Consider the following 16,429-nt stretch of genomic DNA (forward strand, 5'->3'; position numbering starts at 1 on the left):
CTCTGTTCTATTACTTCTTTTTCTAATTCAAGTGATCATTATGAAAATTTATCTTTGCTTCTAAAATATTTCTCTTCAAGAAAAGCATTTTTTAAAGTTTTGAAAGTGAACGGTCCATCACCACATTCCACATATAAATAAAGACGAAATGGAAATGAAGGTCTATAACGAAAGATCATTACAACTACTCCTAGGTCTTAAAAGTCGTTCTAAATCGTTTCACGTATAGTTACAATGTTATGATCAACTCGTTCTCGTAATTTAAAGTTTGTAAGGATGAAAGTCATATATATCCAATATCAATAAGACAATAACACAACCGACAAAAGAGAGTCGTATAGGAGGCGGTTACTGCATTTCAAATCAAACATTACAACGGGAGAAGAATAATTCATTTCATACTGGTCTTTCTTCGGAATAGGTGGATTTCTAACGCAATGGTTATACTATATTAGACAAAACTCATATAACTTGCATTCAAAGATACATATAAGAAACAAAAAACGTATGTTTAAAAAAAATGAGCATATGATTGTATTGTTCAAAACAAAAATGATCAGCGTATGATTGTATTAATTAATTTGAAACAATATTATTTTGTCTCATTGGTTTTAATAAGGCCAAAAAGAAGGGTCGATGGAGACGTTATTTATGGATGTTAGGTATGAAATAAGTTTTGTGCTAGAGTTTAAACTGTCTTCATCAGACGTGATCATCAAAACTTGTTACTAGTGGCCAGAATTGCCAAGGGACAAAATTACTACTAGCATTCTCCAGTGGATACATTTACATACAGAGAGTGATATGATATAATCAACTTACATAATACCTAAAACTGAACCTACATTTACGTTCTTGCATGATTGTTCGAGATCTTAAACTGGACTACTATCTATAAGGTTATACGTGAGCTCCACCAAGAGATAACATGCGAACAAAAAATTACATTAAACTTCCTCCAAATCATTTGCTGATGCGAAAACCTAACCCCGCACTTATAATAATATGTCATACAAAATTACAATTCAAATAAAGAAGACCCGTCAGCGACATTATAAAAAAGATACATATAATTTTTTTTTGAAAAATACAAAGATACATATAATTTTCATCAATATGTTGTATTTAAAAAAAAAAAAATTCCATTAGCGACTACCATTTTGTTACACATACTATTTGTTTACTAATTTCTTCTTGATCCTTAATATCAATATGGCAACTAAGTAGATGCCGTTCAAAAACTTTTACACTGAATACATTTGTGGTTGTGAATATTGTATAAATGAATGAGCATGAGCCATGATGATAAACTGATGTATGATTAATGGTGTGGGGTTTTATGTTGACATGTTATAATTAATGGAACCGGTCCATGTCAGGCCCACACTGCAATTTTTTTTTGTCTCGGTTTATGACACGGCACGAGCCTCCCCGTATGGTCGACTTGTACAGCTGGAATATGTAATTGCGAAAATAGAAAGGTCCTATTGTGTAGTTATGTTCCACCAATCTCAAATAAGAACTCGCTGATCGGTACATGTGAGGTGTAGACTGAAGACAAATGTATAATCTCTTTAATTGCGAACATAAATGTGTTATTGTGTAGTTGTGTTCCATGAAACTCAAATAAGAGCTCGCTGCCTGGTCTTTTACGTGTGTGAGGTGTAGAGTGTAGACATATGTAGATTCCCTTTCTCGTATTTTTCTCTGCTTTGTTTTTAAATCTCCCACTATTAACTTTTCTTTTAAAAAGTTCGGTTATACTTATTTATTTCTTTATTTTACTCATATAGTCTGTATCTATTGGTTTATATATATATATATATGTATAAGCAGCCAAATTCCCCACAAAATCTATTTTTTTTGTGAATACATAATTTTTTAGATTTTAATTCTTCCAGCCTAAGTTGATATAACCATGCCAACAAGTTAGAAAAAAAATAACCATGTCAACAATCTTGAAAAGAAATTTAACAACTTATTTTGTTAATAAAAGACAAAATTCATATACTTATAAGGACATTCTGACTTTTTCAAAATTACTTGGTCGCGCAGCCACACGTGCAACCATGTGTTCAAAGTTTCAAACCTTGTTTGGGTAATAAGGCTAGATTGACATTCCAATACATATTAATAAAGATACTATAGTTTGACAAACTTGGGCTCCTAAGAAAATATACTAAAAAGATCGGACCACTGATGCATTTGAGCGCTTAAAGCCCAATTAATCCGCTCCAGCTCTTCTCGGTGTCGACTCTGGTTCAGATATCTCTATATCCTTCACTTTCGGTAAGCATATCGGTCCAATACATAAGAGTATTATTATATATATTGTATGTAATGGATCTAAGGACCTGAAGAACCTGTGTTAAATATGGCCTTCTTCTTCTTCATCCTCTGGGGGAGCAGGGTGAACCCTACGGTCCTGGCTGTTACAGCAGCATTGGAATGCTACAGTAAGCAGAAAGCAACACAATGGAATGCTGATGTAGATTACTAGGCTGATCCATTCATCTCCGAGTTTATCAGCAGCCATGACAGAAAAAACAGAGAGAAATTGTATTTTTCTTTTGTGTTTGTTTTGGTTGTTTGTTGGTATCTAATGAAATTTGAAGTGAATTTACTTATTTAACGAGGAGCAAAGCATGTTTTGCAAGAAAGCACAGCTTTCATCACGATAAAACATCTTCTTTTTTCCCTTTTTGCAAGGCTGAGTCATGTCTATGAGAAAAGCATGCATATGGTAGTCGTGTTCGGTGTATGGTGTATGTACTGCGTTTGTATACTTTAACAACCTACTTAATGCAGAACATTGTCACTTTCAATCTGTTAGAATCTTCTAGTGAGTATGATCCAATGCTGATGATATAGCAACCAACAATTATAGTTTTTTCTTCTGCTAAAAATCACTCGTTCGGGATAGTCATGACCAGAAATGATTAATTGATTGTAATGTTATCGATCGGCTCCTTCGTGAATACAGTTGTTTGGATTATTTAACACTAATCAAAAGCTAGTGGGGGCAGATTAGGCTAATCGTAACCATTCATGTCTTCTACTGATCAATTCCCTTAATCATATGCATATATCATAGCTGAGAGAAACATACGTATGATATGATTTAGTGAATGCTTTAATGAAAGAACTATACGTATATAAAGGATTTTCTTACGTGTGATGTGTATATATATATGATTATGTACACAACATAATTAGCCGAACAAATATGGCAAAAACCTCATAACTAATATGAAACGTACACTTAACGATTACGTGAGTGACTAGTTATTTGCATGGACCGACGTACGATCCCGTTTACGTACGTGTGAGTTTCTCAAAAGATAACTATTTAATAAACATTAAAAGTAAAAAACCACTATTAAAACTTGTTTGGAATAAACATGTATTTTAGAGGGTTCAAAAGTGGAGTCCTTTCTCTGTTATACGAGGAAGTCACAACAGACCGCGAAACGTGTATTTTGAATTCTGACTACAGGGTATTATATAATTATTCATAATTATTTACTGAATATATTATTAGTATTTAACCATCGTTTAATGTATTTTCACCTTAAATTTTGTCTAACAAATGTGTGAAATATCCAAACTTTCATACACTAACGTTCATCTCATTTAGAATCAAAACAAATATAACACATGATAGCACAGTCTCAACTTACAACAAAAGTTTATAGTTTTCAATCTCATTTAGAATCTCCTACTCTATTGTCTGAAACGGTGGTGTAGCCACCTGAGTGATTGCTGGCTGGTGATGAGCATGGCTTCTCCTCCATTCCATAAACATGGTAATAACTGCTGCGCCGGACATGGTGAGTCCAAATCCGACCACAGTGGCTATGACAATGCACGTAACCGGCTGCTACCATACCAGTTAATGAGAGTTTGTGAGAACCAAAGCTTTTAACAAGGTCACTTTAAAAAAAAGAGAAAAAAACTATCTGAATGAGACATTACATCAAATTTTGAGTAGAAAACATGACCGAAAAGGACCACGATACTGTACTGAATGGTTGCAAAGATCCACACATACTTCCCCTTCACTGCATGCACCAAAAATCATCTTTTCAAAGGTTAATGAATAACAATATTAATTTCGAAAAAAGAGTTCAAGAACTCTTAAATATTATTACCCATTGTTGTGGATGTCGCTGATCCAAGAAGACCAATAATGCAAGCGAATGTTAAAGCTACTGCAACGGCACTCGATTTCATATCCATCACCAGAAGCTGCTCAAGGAAACAGAAGTATGCAAGCATGCTAACCGTGACAAGAATCGGCACATCTTTCCCTTGGTTACTCTCTGTATGCTCTGTGTAAAACCAGTCACAAAGAGAAGAATGTTCTGTGTTCTTATTACGTTTGTAAGATGTACAATATATATACAGGAGATGCCATCCTTATCCTGAGTACAATAGAACTTATCTAATGACTCTATGAGATATCTCTAACTATACATCATTATCCTTAATATATTCTCTAATACTCCCCCTCAAGTTGGAGTGTGGAGATTGAGAACACCCAACTTGGGCAAAAACTTAACAAAATCTGGATATCCAAGAGCCTTAGTGAGAATATCAGCCAGCTGATTGTGTGTACGAACATGAATAGTCTTGATACGCCCTGCAGTCACAGCATCGCGAACATTATGACAGTCCTTCTCAATGTGTTTGGTTCTCTCGTGGAACACAGGATTTGCTGCGATATGTATAGCAGCTTGACTATCACAGTACATGTGAACTGGTTCAGGCAAAGGATTACCAACTTCTCCGAAGAGCTGCATTAACCATTTGATTTCTCGAGTTGCAGCTGACATTGCCCGATATTCTGATTCAGCGGAAGAGTGACTAACTGTATCTTGCTTTGTAGTCTTCCAAGCAATAGGCGACTGGCCTAAGAACACCACAAACGCTGTGAGAGAGCGTCGAGATAAGGGACAAGAAGCACAATCCGCATCACAATACACTCGCAATTGCAGATCACACTTTGCACTAAGCAGAATACCTTGTCCCGGAGACCCTTTAAGGTAGCGAACAACACGCTGAGCTGCCTCCCAATGTGCGACTTTTGGTTTGTCCATAAACTGTGAAAGTAGATGAATAGAATAGCTCAAGTCAGGCCGAGTCATTCGCAAGTAAACTAAGCGACCAACCAGGCGCCTATATTTAGTTGGATCATCGAACAGAGGACTCTCTGTTCTTCCAAGCTTATGGTTCTGTTCTATTGGTGTCAAGGCTGGCTTACACCCCAGCAGACCCGACTCAGCAACAATGTCAAGAGAATACTTCCTCTGTGACATGAAGATACCCTCTGCAGAACGAGAAACTTCAATGCCCAAAAAATACTTCAACATACCCAAGTCTTTCATACGAAAGCATTTTCCCAGGTAGGCTTTAAACGACGTGATCGTAGGAGGATCATTCCCACATATGACCAGATCATCAACATACACGAGCACAAGAAGTTCAATCCCATTCTTGGAATAAACAAAAAGAGAGTAATCCGAGTAAGTTTGGACAAACTCATATTTGAGAAGAGCCGTTTGAAGTTTTGAAAACCAACATCTTGGTGCCTGACGCAGGCCATAAATAGACTTACGTAACCGAAGAACCTTAGAAGAATCAGTATGAGTAAAACCCGGAGGAAACGTCATGTAAACCTCATCCTCAAGGTCACCATGAAGGAATGCATTAGAGACGTCCATCTGGTGTGCTTCCCAACCTTTCTTTGCCACAAGACTAAGAATGGTGCGCACAGTCGTCATTTTAACAACAGGTGCGAAGGTTTCGTCAAAGTCTTCTCCTTCAACTTGACGATTGCCCCTGGCCACCAACCGAGATTTAGGACGCTCAATAGTGCCGTCTGCGTTGAACTTGAGTTTATAGACCCAACCACATCCAATAGGAGTCTTTCCAGGAGGTAGAGAGACCACGTCAAACGTATGATTTTCTTCCATTGCAACTATCTCATCTTTCATTGAATTCTTCCACATATCATACTTGATTGCCTCTTTGTAGCTTTTAGGTTCAACGCCGGATGTAATAGCTGCCAAGAAGACACGATGTGCAGGAGAAAAAGCAGAGTCAGAGACATAATCAGTCAAGGGATACGGTGTCTTACCTTGGACAGTTTCGGAGAACCATGATTCCAAGCCAGGTGAGACGAGGTGGGGTTCATTTGGCGCGACTGCATTGTAGAGTACGTAGTCTTGTAGTTTTGTAGGTGGAGCTCGTGACCGCTGTCCTCTACCAAGATCCTCAGGAGCCTCTTGATGAGGTATTATATCAGTAGGAGGAGTCGTGGAAGGGAGCAGCACGTCGTCTGTATCATTGTCAGTAAAAGGGGTATCAGCAAGTGGATTATACTCGAATTCAGAGACACTCGCTGTATCATCAAAGGTGATCCCCTGATCCGCTGACTTGCTCCCCCTGTCCTCTGATATGCTCCCCCTGTCCACTGATGTACTCACCTTATCTTTATTTTCAGGAGTAACGGGAGCAAGCAACCAATCATCATCTTCAAACTGAGATGACGAAGCAGCTGGAGCCGCAGGTAGTGGTGAAGAAGAGACGAAGGTCGAATATGGAAACTCATTTTCGTGAAACACAACATCTCTAGACATGAAAAATTTCTGTGACTCAAGATCAAAGACCTTCCATCCTTTCTTTCCAAACGGGTAGCCAACAAAAATACATTTACGACTTCGTTCTGAGAACTTATCCTTGCTCCTAGATCGATGGTGTGTGTAACACAGACTTCCAAACACTCGCAAATTCTCATACGATGGCTTGAAGCCATATAAGACTTCATACGGAGACTTCCCATGAAGGACATCAGACGGCGTAAAATTTATCAGATGTGCCGCTGTCAGTACTGCTTCTCCCCAGAACCGCACAGGGAGCTTGGCCTGAAACAACAGAGAACGTGAGACATTGAGTATGTGTCTGTGTTTACGCTCCACTCGTCCATTTTGCTGTGGAGTCTCAACACAAGATGTCTGATGAAGGATCCCATTGTCTCGAAAATAACCAGCTAAACACATGAACTCGGTTCCATTATCTGTTCGAACCGTTTGAACTTGTTTACCAAATTGTTTCTCTGCCATTGTACAGAAATTTGGTAGAACTTTCTTAACTTCCGACTTCTCAAGTAACAGATGAACCCACACTGCTCTCGAGTGATCGTCCACAATGGTAAGAAAATAAACAGCCCCACACGAGGATGGTACTCTGTAGGGACCCCAGACATCGCAATGAATCAAAGAAAAACACTGAACTGCTTTATTAGAACTTCCATAAAAAATCTCTCTTGTCTGTTTGGCCCTCAAACAAATGTCACACGGACGAGGAACCAAAGTCTTATTATTTGAAAAACTCATAGGTAAAAACGATAACACTGAAAACGATGGATGCCCAAGCCTTTGATGCCACAAATTCTGATCAACTGAACCAGACACTCGATGAGCTTCAGCAGCAACGACATCCTTGAAATGATAAACCCCACCATGCTCTTCACCGGCTCCAATCAGGTTCCTGGTGAAACGGTCCTGTAAAACACACAACGTATCAGACAACAAGGCAAAACAGTTTGTTTGCTTCAATAATCTCGAAAAAGAGATCAAAGAACAATTCAGATTGGGAACAAATAGGACGTCATGAAGAGTAATCTTGTCTGAGATAGACAAAAACCCTATATGAGTCGCAAGAGTAGAATTCCCATCAGCAAAGTTAACAGAACATGGTGAGATTCGTTTAATCTCTGTCATAAGAGTAATGTTTCCTGTCATGTGATGTGAGGCTCCAGTGTCGAGGATGATATCACCAATAATTGTCTTACCAGCTAGTTTCTGAGTATTACCGTTGCTTGACTTTTCTTCTATCATTTGCGTCAGTGTGTTCCATTGTTCTGGTGTGAATTCAGGAAACACAGACGCATTTGCAGTTGTCGCATGAGCCTTGCCGGTTCCTTTGTTTTGATTATCAGCACCACGACCTCTGCCTCCAGAGGAGTTATAGTCACGACGACCTCCTCTGTTTCCACCTCGACCAGTACCTCTATTTGAAGCACGTTCCTCCCACCAATCAGGAAAACCAACTAACTGCCAGCAATTTGATTTCTCATGACCTGAACGGCCACAATGAGAACACTGAAGACTCCCTTGTCGAGGACGATTCTGAGTTGATTCTGTACTTCCTCGTGACGTTGGTGACTGAGCAGCTGCGTCATGTCGAGTAGTAAAACCAATCGCAGATTGTTGTTGCTCTTGATCTCTTTTTGACAAAAGTCGCTGCTCTTCTCGAATAATCTTTGCATAGACTTCACCAATATCAAGAGTTGTATCCGAAGCAATAATTCCGGAACAAATACCACCAAAACGTGAGTCATCAAGACCCATTAAGAACTGATGAACTCTCTCTTCTTCACGTTCTTCTTCAAACTTCTGTTCTGCTCCACAGGAGCAATTTAACAATGGCTTGTACTTAGCCAATTCCTCCCACATAGTAGACAAACGTCCAAAATACTCCAATACTGTCTGACCATCTTGACGACAAGCAGCGATTTGTGCTTTCAGTGAGTGCACACGCACCTTGTTACCAACAGAGAATCTCTTCTTCAAATTCTCCCACAACTTGTGGGAATCCGAGATAAACGTGACTGTTGAACGAACACGAGGCTCAATCGATGAACGTATCCATCCAACTATCATGGAGTTCACTGATTGCCAAAGCTCGAAGTCAGAATCACCCGCGGATGGCTTAACTATCGATCCGTCGATAAACCCGATCTTCCTCTTAGCTTGAAGAGCATTGATCATCTCCGTTGACCATTCATTATAGTTTTCACCAGTAAGAGTCACCGAGGTGATGAGAGTTCCCGGATTGTCTGAAGCATGCAACGAATATGGAGATGGAATGAATGATTTGGAGACCGAAGTACCCGACAGAGGGGTCTTAGTAGACGCACTTTCTTCAGCCATAACAAATTTTAACGAAAAAAAAAACTTTAAATCTAGGTCTCAGAAAAGTGCTCTGATACCATGTAAAACCAGTCACAAAGAGAAGAATGTTCTGTGTTCTTATTACGTTTGTAAGATGTACAATATATATACAGGAGATGCCATCCTTATCCTGAGTACAATAGAACTTATCTAATGACTCTATGAGATATCTCTAACTATACATCATTATCCTTAATATATTCTCTAATACTCTGCTCCACTAGACAGGTCCTGAGAATCATCTTCCACACGGAGAAGTGTCACAGGGAGATTTTTCACCTCTTGCTTGCACACATCACATGTTATGTTCCCTTTGATTGTGAACCATTTGATAGTGCAGTCTTTGTGGGCAAGAGCTAGTTCTCCTTTGCACATGCATTCCATCTTGAAAGCTTCTGAATCTTGTCCTAACTCAACCATGCAGATTCTGCACACAGCTTCCTCTTCAGAAACATCTTCTCCACCATCGTGACGTTCATGCATCAACTCTAGACTCTCTGTATCCACACGAGAAGGAGTAGGAATCACACGGAAAACCCCTACGGGCTTCACATTGCCATATTTGTCGATGAGCGTTGGGACAGAACGTGTGCGGCGAATAGGCAGTGTCCGCTCTCTTTTCTAGCAAAAAGAACACATGTACAAGTTTATCTCCCTTGCTTATAGTATAATCAAGTTCGTTAAGATAATAGCATACTGACCATGGATGTAACTCGATCAACTGCATATCTCCCATGCATGGACTCAGGATTTTAATGAGCTAAAGGGGTAACAGGTAAAGACTCTGTCTTCTTGGATCTTTTAGGAGTTAAGATATTAGTGAGAGACCATGTTCTTGGAATATTATACTTATCTCTGCCCTCATACACCAATGCCACACCTTCCTCAATATCTGCATTGTTGTTCTGCCCTTTGAAGTTAAAGACATTCTTGAGAGTAGTCCTTCTTGAGGAGGAAGGACTCATGGAACCAACGCGTCTCCCGATTCTAGGACTTGCCATGGGAGAGAAGTTGAACCTTTTGGACGCAGGACTTGGAGTATAAGGAGGGAAGGATTCATTGGCTCTCAAGAAATCGTCATGAGCGTCTTCTTGTGCTCTCAGCTGTATATCAAACACAAGGTCTCTCCATCTTTCATGTTGGCTTGGTGATATCTCTTCAGTAGTCTCAGCAGAAACTCCATTCTACAAAACACACACAAAAAAGAAGATTATTCACTTGGGTTCCATAACAGTTTACAGAAGATCACAGGGACCCTCCAAACTCAAAGACCCTCAAGGACTCACCTAAAAAAAACAGAGAAAAGAAGCAGAACAACAACCAAAATTTTTGGAACTGAACTAAAAAGAGTGAGAAAAAAAACTCTTACCATAGTAGCAGGAGAAATATCTTGTCGGGAGCCATGTTGGAGAGTGTTATCTTGATCACCATCCATCATCTCAATCCAAAACAAAAAAAAAAACAAGAAACAAGACAGTACCAACTGGACAAGAAGAAACTATAGACCCTTTTTGAGTTAAATCATGATAAACTCTCCAGTTTTCTCTACTCTTTACATCCTTCGGTTCAGTGAATGTTCCACCGTTTCTCTCTGTACTATAAGCGTAGATTTGGGTTTTGATTTTTGTCCTTATTAAATTCTATACGATTTCTTAACATATGTAGATGCTTAAGTCTTTTGTTTAACGTGTCGTGGTGTATATATCTTTTTTTACAGCCATATAAAATCATGTAAAACTAGTTCAATCAAGGAAAACATAAAAAAAAAGTTGTTGTTAGTGCATGTAACCTACATGGATGTGTTCATCACCGTGTTCAAGTTATTAGCTGCAGAGAAATTAATCTTTCTTTGAAAGAAGAAAACAATATTATTATTTGTAAGACTTTGAAGCTGTGAGCTTTGTTTGTTCATCGGATATTTCAAAAGGACATCTCTCAAGTCAATAAATATTAATTAAACTCCCAGTGATGAACTGAGTGATGATTAGGGAGTGCCCAAGCTCTGTCTAGTTTCCAAAACGCCACCATTTTCTCCTCCTCTGTAGCTCTGTTGCAGATGTATCTGAACACTCAAACACAAAAATTGTCAAGAAGAATATCTCTTTTAATAAATCAAGATGAAAAGCAAAACAGTCTGTTCAAAATGAGTTACGGTTAGTACAATGTACCTCTGTTTAAGTAGAGAGAGTTGTAATGAACCTCTGCCCAGAAGCTCAAGAAAATTACTGCAAAAGAACACATCACTGTATTAACAAATATCCAAGGTGAAGAAGACAGTATAGTGGACTAAGAAACTCTTTTACCTCCTTTTGATTCTTGAGAGGTAGGAAGAATTTCAATATAACATGTATCCTTGAATGATGTTAGCACTACTATTTTCACCCGATACTGCAGATTAAACGTTTTCACCGAACCCTTTAATTACGGAATGATACGAAGACAAGTTCATAAGTTAGAAATATATACCGCATCTGCAGCTGCCTGTAATGTAACGTGATCACCCCATTCTCCACTCCTGTGTTCAAAGTTGAATACTTAAAAGGCTTTTTAACAAAAAAAAATTGTGGTTCAATAAATGATGTTAGAGAAGATTGTTACCGAGACATCTTCTTTAGATACTCAGAGAAGTCCATGGGAACATATCCTTCATAAGAATCTGGACAAGATTTGAGCTAAACAAAGAGTTGAATGGTTACAAAAAAAAAAATAAGTGAGCTCATATGAATTTGTGAAAGCTTCTAAAGACACATGAGTAGAAGAAAGATCATCAAACCTGCTTGACTATTTGTCGTCTAACATGTTTATGACGATCTGCGGTTTTGTATAATTGATCAGCTAAAGCACGGAACTGTAACAAAAAAGAGTAATAATGAGTAAAGTCTAGTTCTTCCATCTGCTAATGGAGATGAAGTAGAAGTTTTACCTGGCAATTACCATCTCCTGGAACTCTGACCTCAGCAAAGTCAAATAGCTCTAACCTGAAACAATGACAAAACAAATGAATCGAGAATGGTTTAACATAAAATAGAAAACATGTAGATTAACATTACCTATTTCGAAGTCTATCATGATCTGAAACTGCTTCTTCCTCAGGAGGTATTTCTCCATTTATTTTTGGTACATACTGTATTTATATATATAATATATCATATGATCAAATTGATACAACATATTAACAAGTTATATAGTGCACTGAGTACTTACAGGAATAGGGACCATCTGATTCAACCTCCTTCCAAATTCACCATCAGCCTCACACTGATCTGATTCCCAAGAGTACACATACTCATCTGTATCACTCGGGCTTGAACACGAATATATATTACCCGATGAATCATCCTCTTGATCATTCTCATTTCCTCCTACCCAGTCTACAAACACAACTTTCTTAGTAATCCATCCTCAAAACATAGACACAATGAAGAAGAGACTGTTCAATAATAATAACCTGAAGAGTAATCCACAACGGCTTGTTCGTTCCAACCATACTCGTTATTATTACTGCTATAGTTATTAGTATAACCACCTCCTCCTTCTTCTTCTTGATGTTGTTGTTGGTGATGATTTGAATAATCGTTATTATTATTTTCTTCTGCAATTTGAAGCTGCAAAAAATCGTCTTGGAGTGTTCTAGCAATGATCTCGTCGTTATCTACATCGCTGCTACTACGATGGTCTTCTTCATACTCTCTGTAATACTCACCGCTCTGATCTTGATGATGATGATAATGAGCTTCTTCTTCCTCGTGAATCAACTCAACGCCGTAAGGAGGATACGTGAATGGATGCGGGCCAAGAAACCATTCCACTATACCTGTGTTCTCTTCATGTGACACCATCTCTGCTAAAACAAAAACAAAAAGAATCAAAAAGGTTTAAACTTTTCACCAAAAATTATAAATCTAAACCATAAACTAATCAAAACTCAATTAAACAATGTTACTCACAATTCTCCAATTAGCTTAAATTAGACACAGTGACTAAAGTCATTATCACCAGAAAAGTTATGAACTCCAAAATTAGAAAGTTAAGAACTCACTAAAAGCGCGAAGATACAAACACAGAGAGCAACAAGTTGGAGATAATAGATCTGAGGAAAGAAAAGGTTTGTAAGTTAGATCAAAATGATGAAGAGAGCTCTTACCCTTCACTTACTAAATCTCATCAACTTGAATACGCAATTATTTTTTTACTAAAAATAGAAAAGTTTTTTTTTTAGAATTTGGGAATGAAAGATTGAGAATTTAGGCTGGAAATAAACATAATTTCAAATTGGGTTTTCTTTTTATGCACTTTCTCTTCTAAAAAGACTGGATTTTTTGGAAGCCCAGAAAAAGGATCGAGGATTAAAAAAATAATTCTTTGTTTTTTTTTTTTTGATTCGAGAAATCCAGAAAATAAAAGAAAAAAAATGAGAAAACGCGCTAAACGCACTCGACATTTATAAAAAAAATTCAGAGATTTTAACTCTTCGGCATGAGAACTCGAGTGGCCGTTGGATCATTAATATGAATGGTCACGGTTTTATTAATTATATTAAATTCTTTTTTCTTCATTCTTTTAAGATTCCTTTTTCTTTGTTCTTTTACTGTACTATTTTGTTTCTTGTGAGGCTGCTGTAAGAACATTTTCCAAAGAGGCCTACCAATGATAATTCAACTTGGTCATTTATTATGTAAACGTATAAGAAAATTACCAATTAATGTACCAAAATCCTTCATTTATTAAAAAAAAAAATCAGGAAGCTCAGAATCTACTTTTGATTCTAATTTATTTTTCTTATTATGAACCCAATCCACGTCGAATCAACAATTTTTCATTTATATAAATGCTGAGTCATGGTTTTCTTTTATTTATTAACATTTTCGGCTCTTTACCAAATCCCCAGACAATCAATGTATCGTTGTTGATGAGCTTTTTAGTGAAGGATTGGCATTGCTAATACAAATTATACTATAGCTAAGTAGTGTTAGGCTTAAATGTAGAAAATTTCTTAAAGAGGCAAATGGGTCCAATAACACATGGCTGTATAGTTTAAAGTTTCCAAATAATTAATGTGTATCAGGTTAAGAATCCCACGTGTCTCTATCACTATTTTTGTTGAATTTCAAAATCATCGAATTTAATTCTATTAGGCAGCCCCCCTTTCCTTTCTTGAATTAATTAAAATTCACGCAAATACTCGTCGACAAATTGTAGAATGTATATAATTCAATATTCTTGGGAACATGTTAAAGTTAATGTTTCATCTTTTGTTGTTAAAAGTTAAGTAGGTTATAATTGTTGAAAGTAAACTTGATGATAACTTGGAGATCAAGAAAGAGTAATCCTATTTGATTTGGGTTTAGAAGAAAAAGGAAATATGTTTTGTTAAATAGGATTAGGATCTATTTTGCTTCTATATAAAGAAGATATCGACTAGCGATATAGTGTGTGTGTTAAATAAGATCATTGTGTGAGCTAAAGATTTGAGTGTTATCTTTAAGCTAATTATAAGAATTGAGTTATTCTTATCTAAGATCTTTGAGTTATATATTGAGGTTTGAGTTTCATACATTGAGGTTGAAACTACAATTGGTATCAGAGCAAATACAATGGGAGATATCACAATTGCGAGTGACAGTTTGAAGTTGAAAGATGGTGGCAGATCTTCTATAAACTGCCCAATGCTTACATCATCAAACTATACTGTGTGGGCTATCCGAATGAAGCTTCTTCTTAAGGTGAACAAGGCGTGGGAGGCAATCGAAACAGAATCAACGGTAGCAGAAAAGAACGACATCGCCACGGCATTGATTTTTCAGTCCATACCGGAAGCACTTGTCCTTCAAATTGGAGACCTAGATAATGCAAAGAAAGTATGGGAAGCTATAAAATCAAGGCATATGGGAGCTGAAAGAGTAAAAGAAGCAAGATTACAAACACTTATGTCAGAGTTTGAGAAACTAAAGATGAAGGAAAGTGATACAATAGATAGCTTCGTTGGCAAGTTATCAGAACTCTCTTCAAAATCTGCAGCCTTAGGTGAAATAATGGAAGAGCCAAAGCTTGTCAAGAAGATTCTAAATTGTCTTCCTCGAAAAAAATACATACATATGGTAGCTTCTTTAGAACAGATATTGGATCTCAAAACCACAAGTTTTGAAGATATCGTCGGACGTCTCAAAGCCTTTGAAGAAAGAGTTGCTGATGAAGAAGAGGATACACAAGATGATCAAAGCAAGCTGATGTATGCTAATACTGAATCATCACAGAGTTATCAACGTGATTTTAATGGAAACTATCGAGGAAGAGGTCGTGGAGGAAGAGCTTACGGTAGAGGAGGAAGAGGAAGAGGAAGATCGTATTCAAACTTCGATATGTCGAAGATAACCTGCTTCAGATGTGATAAGAATGGACACTTTGCCGCTGAGTGTCCCGATAGGCTGCTTAAACTACAGGAGACTTATGAGAATAAGATAGATGAAACGCATGAAGCAGATAAACTGTTAATGCATGAGGTTGTGTATTTGAATGAGAAGAACATAAGACCAAAAGAGTTTGAGACTGACATTGATGGAGATAGGTTGTGGTATCTAGACAATGGGGCTAGTAACCATATGACAGGAAATAGGAAGTATTTTAAGAGCATAGACGAGACCATTACGGGGAAGGTAAGGTTTGGAGATGATTCAAGGATCGACATCAAAGGTAAAGGGTCTATCTTGTTTGTGAGCCAAGACGGGGATAAGAAGATACTTGCAGACGTCTACTTCATACCCGAATTGAAGAGCAACATTATAAGCCTTGGTCAAGCAACTGAATCAGGGTGCGAAGTACTAATGAAGGATGATGTTCTAACCTTGCGTGATAAAAACGGCAATCTGATTACAAGTGCAAAGAGATCACCAAACCGTCTCTATAAAGTGTTTATGGAGATGGTAGAAGTAGATTGCCTACAGTCGAAGATACAAGATGATGGAGCACGGTGGCATGCTAGGTTAGGACATATCGGAACAGACTCACTACAACTGATGGTCAAGAAAGAGCTAGTACGGGGCATTCCTAAGATTGATATCAGAAAGGAGACTTGCAAAGCGTGTATGCTTGGGAAACAAGCCAGACAAGTTTTTCCAAAGGCGACAACGTTTAGAGCAGCTGAGAGATTGGAACTCATACATGGGGATCTTTGCGGTCCAATTGCACCAATGACTACGGCAAAGAACAAGTATATCTTTGTTCTTATAGACGATCATTCTCGTTACATGTGGACAATACTATTGAAAGAGAAAGGAGAAGCCTTTGAGAAATTCAAAGCTTTCAAAAGTATTGTCGAACATGAAACAAGATTGTCTATAAAGACACTTAGAACAGATAGAGGGGGAGAATTCACGTCAATAGAGTTTAATAAATTCTGTGAAAAATATGGAATC

The 16,429-nt window shown here is 37.7% G+C and overlaps 2 protein-coding genes across 7 annotated transcripts; both read right to left on the reverse strand.

Moving 5' to 3' along the window:
• Positions 1–1,698: 1,698 nt before the first annotated feature.
• On the reverse strand, positions 1,699–10,613 carry LOC108870098 (probable E3 ubiquitin-protein ligase MARCH10). Of its 2 annotated transcripts, XM_033281764.1 has the most exons (5): positions 10,387–10,613; positions 9,719–10,201; positions 9,233–9,638; positions 4,285–4,334; positions 1,699–4,211 (listed from the first exon to the last, which is right to left on the reverse strand). In XM_033281764.1, the coding sequence occupies exons 2-5, from the start codon at positions 9,755–9,757 to the stop codon at positions 4,209–4,211; spliced, it is 498 nt and encodes a 165-aa protein (XP_033137655.1). In that variant the 5' UTR covers positions 9,758–10,201; positions 10,387–10,613; the 3' UTR covers positions 1,699–4,208. The 2 variants fall into 2 exon arrangements, with proteins under 2 accessions (XP_033137655.1, XP_018510733.2); XM_018655217.2 differs by having other exon boundaries at positions 1,722–4,334.
• Positions 10,614–10,845: 232 nt separating this feature from the next.
• On the reverse strand, positions 10,846–13,384 carry LOC103847386 (OVARIAN TUMOR DOMAIN-containing deubiquitinating enzyme 10). Of its 5 annotated transcripts, none has more exons than XM_009124461.3 (11): positions 13,162–13,384; positions 12,466–12,858; positions 12,222–12,388; positions 12,068–12,141; positions 11,941–11,995; positions 11,791–11,865; positions 11,616–11,689; positions 11,484–11,532; positions 11,321–11,405; positions 11,186–11,242; positions 10,846–11,079 (listed from the first exon to the last, which is right to left on the reverse strand). In XM_009124461.3, exons 2-11 carry the CDS (start codon positions 12,854–12,856, stop codon positions 11,024–11,026), a joined length of 1,083 nt encoding a protein of 360 aa, XP_009122709.1. In that variant the 5' UTR covers positions 12,857–12,858; positions 13,162–13,384; the 3' UTR covers positions 10,846–11,023. The 5 variants fall into 5 exon arrangements, with proteins under 5 accessions (XP_009122709.1, XP_009122710.1, XP_009122711.1 ...); XM_009124462.3 differs by having other exon boundaries at positions 13,057–13,278; XM_009124463.3 differs by having other exon boundaries at positions 12,466–12,861; positions 13,057–13,233.
• Positions 13,385–16,429: the final 3,045 nt, after the last annotated feature.

Source organism: Brassica rapa, chromosome A10 (genome assembly GCF_000309985.2).
Source record: "Brassica rapa cultivar Chiifu-401-42 chromosome A10, CAAS_Brap_v3.01, whole genome shotgun sequence".
Classification (NCBI taxonomy): Eukaryota; Viridiplantae; Streptophyta; class Magnoliopsida; order Brassicales; family Brassicaceae; genus Brassica; species Brassica rapa.

Bases quoted from the DNA above. Each gene is read 5' to 3' on its own strand.
- LOC103847386 (XM_009124461.3), bottom strand. From the start codon at position 12,856: ATGGTGTCACATGAAGAGAACACAGGTATAGTGGAATGGTTTCTTGGC. The intron at 11,996-12,067 runs GTAATGTTAATC...TCATTGTTTCAG, and splicing joins CATGATAGACTTCGAAATAG to GTTAGAGCTATTTGACTTTG. The intron at 11,533-11,615 runs GTAACAATCTTC...CTTTGAACACAG, and splicing joins TATCTAAAGAAGATGTCTCG to GAGTGGAGAATGGGGTGATC.
- LOC108870098 (XM_018655217.2), bottom strand. From the start codon at position 9,757: ATGCATGGGAGATATGCAGTTGATCGAGTTACATCCATG. The intron at 9,639-9,718 runs GTCAGTATGCTA...TCTTTTTGCTAG, and splicing joins TTGATCGAGTTACATCCATG to AAAAGAGAGCGGACACTGCC. The intron at 4,335-9,232 runs CAGAGTATTAGA...ACTGGTTTTACA, and splicing joins TCAGGACCTGTCTAGTGGAG to CAGAGCATACAGAGAGTAAC.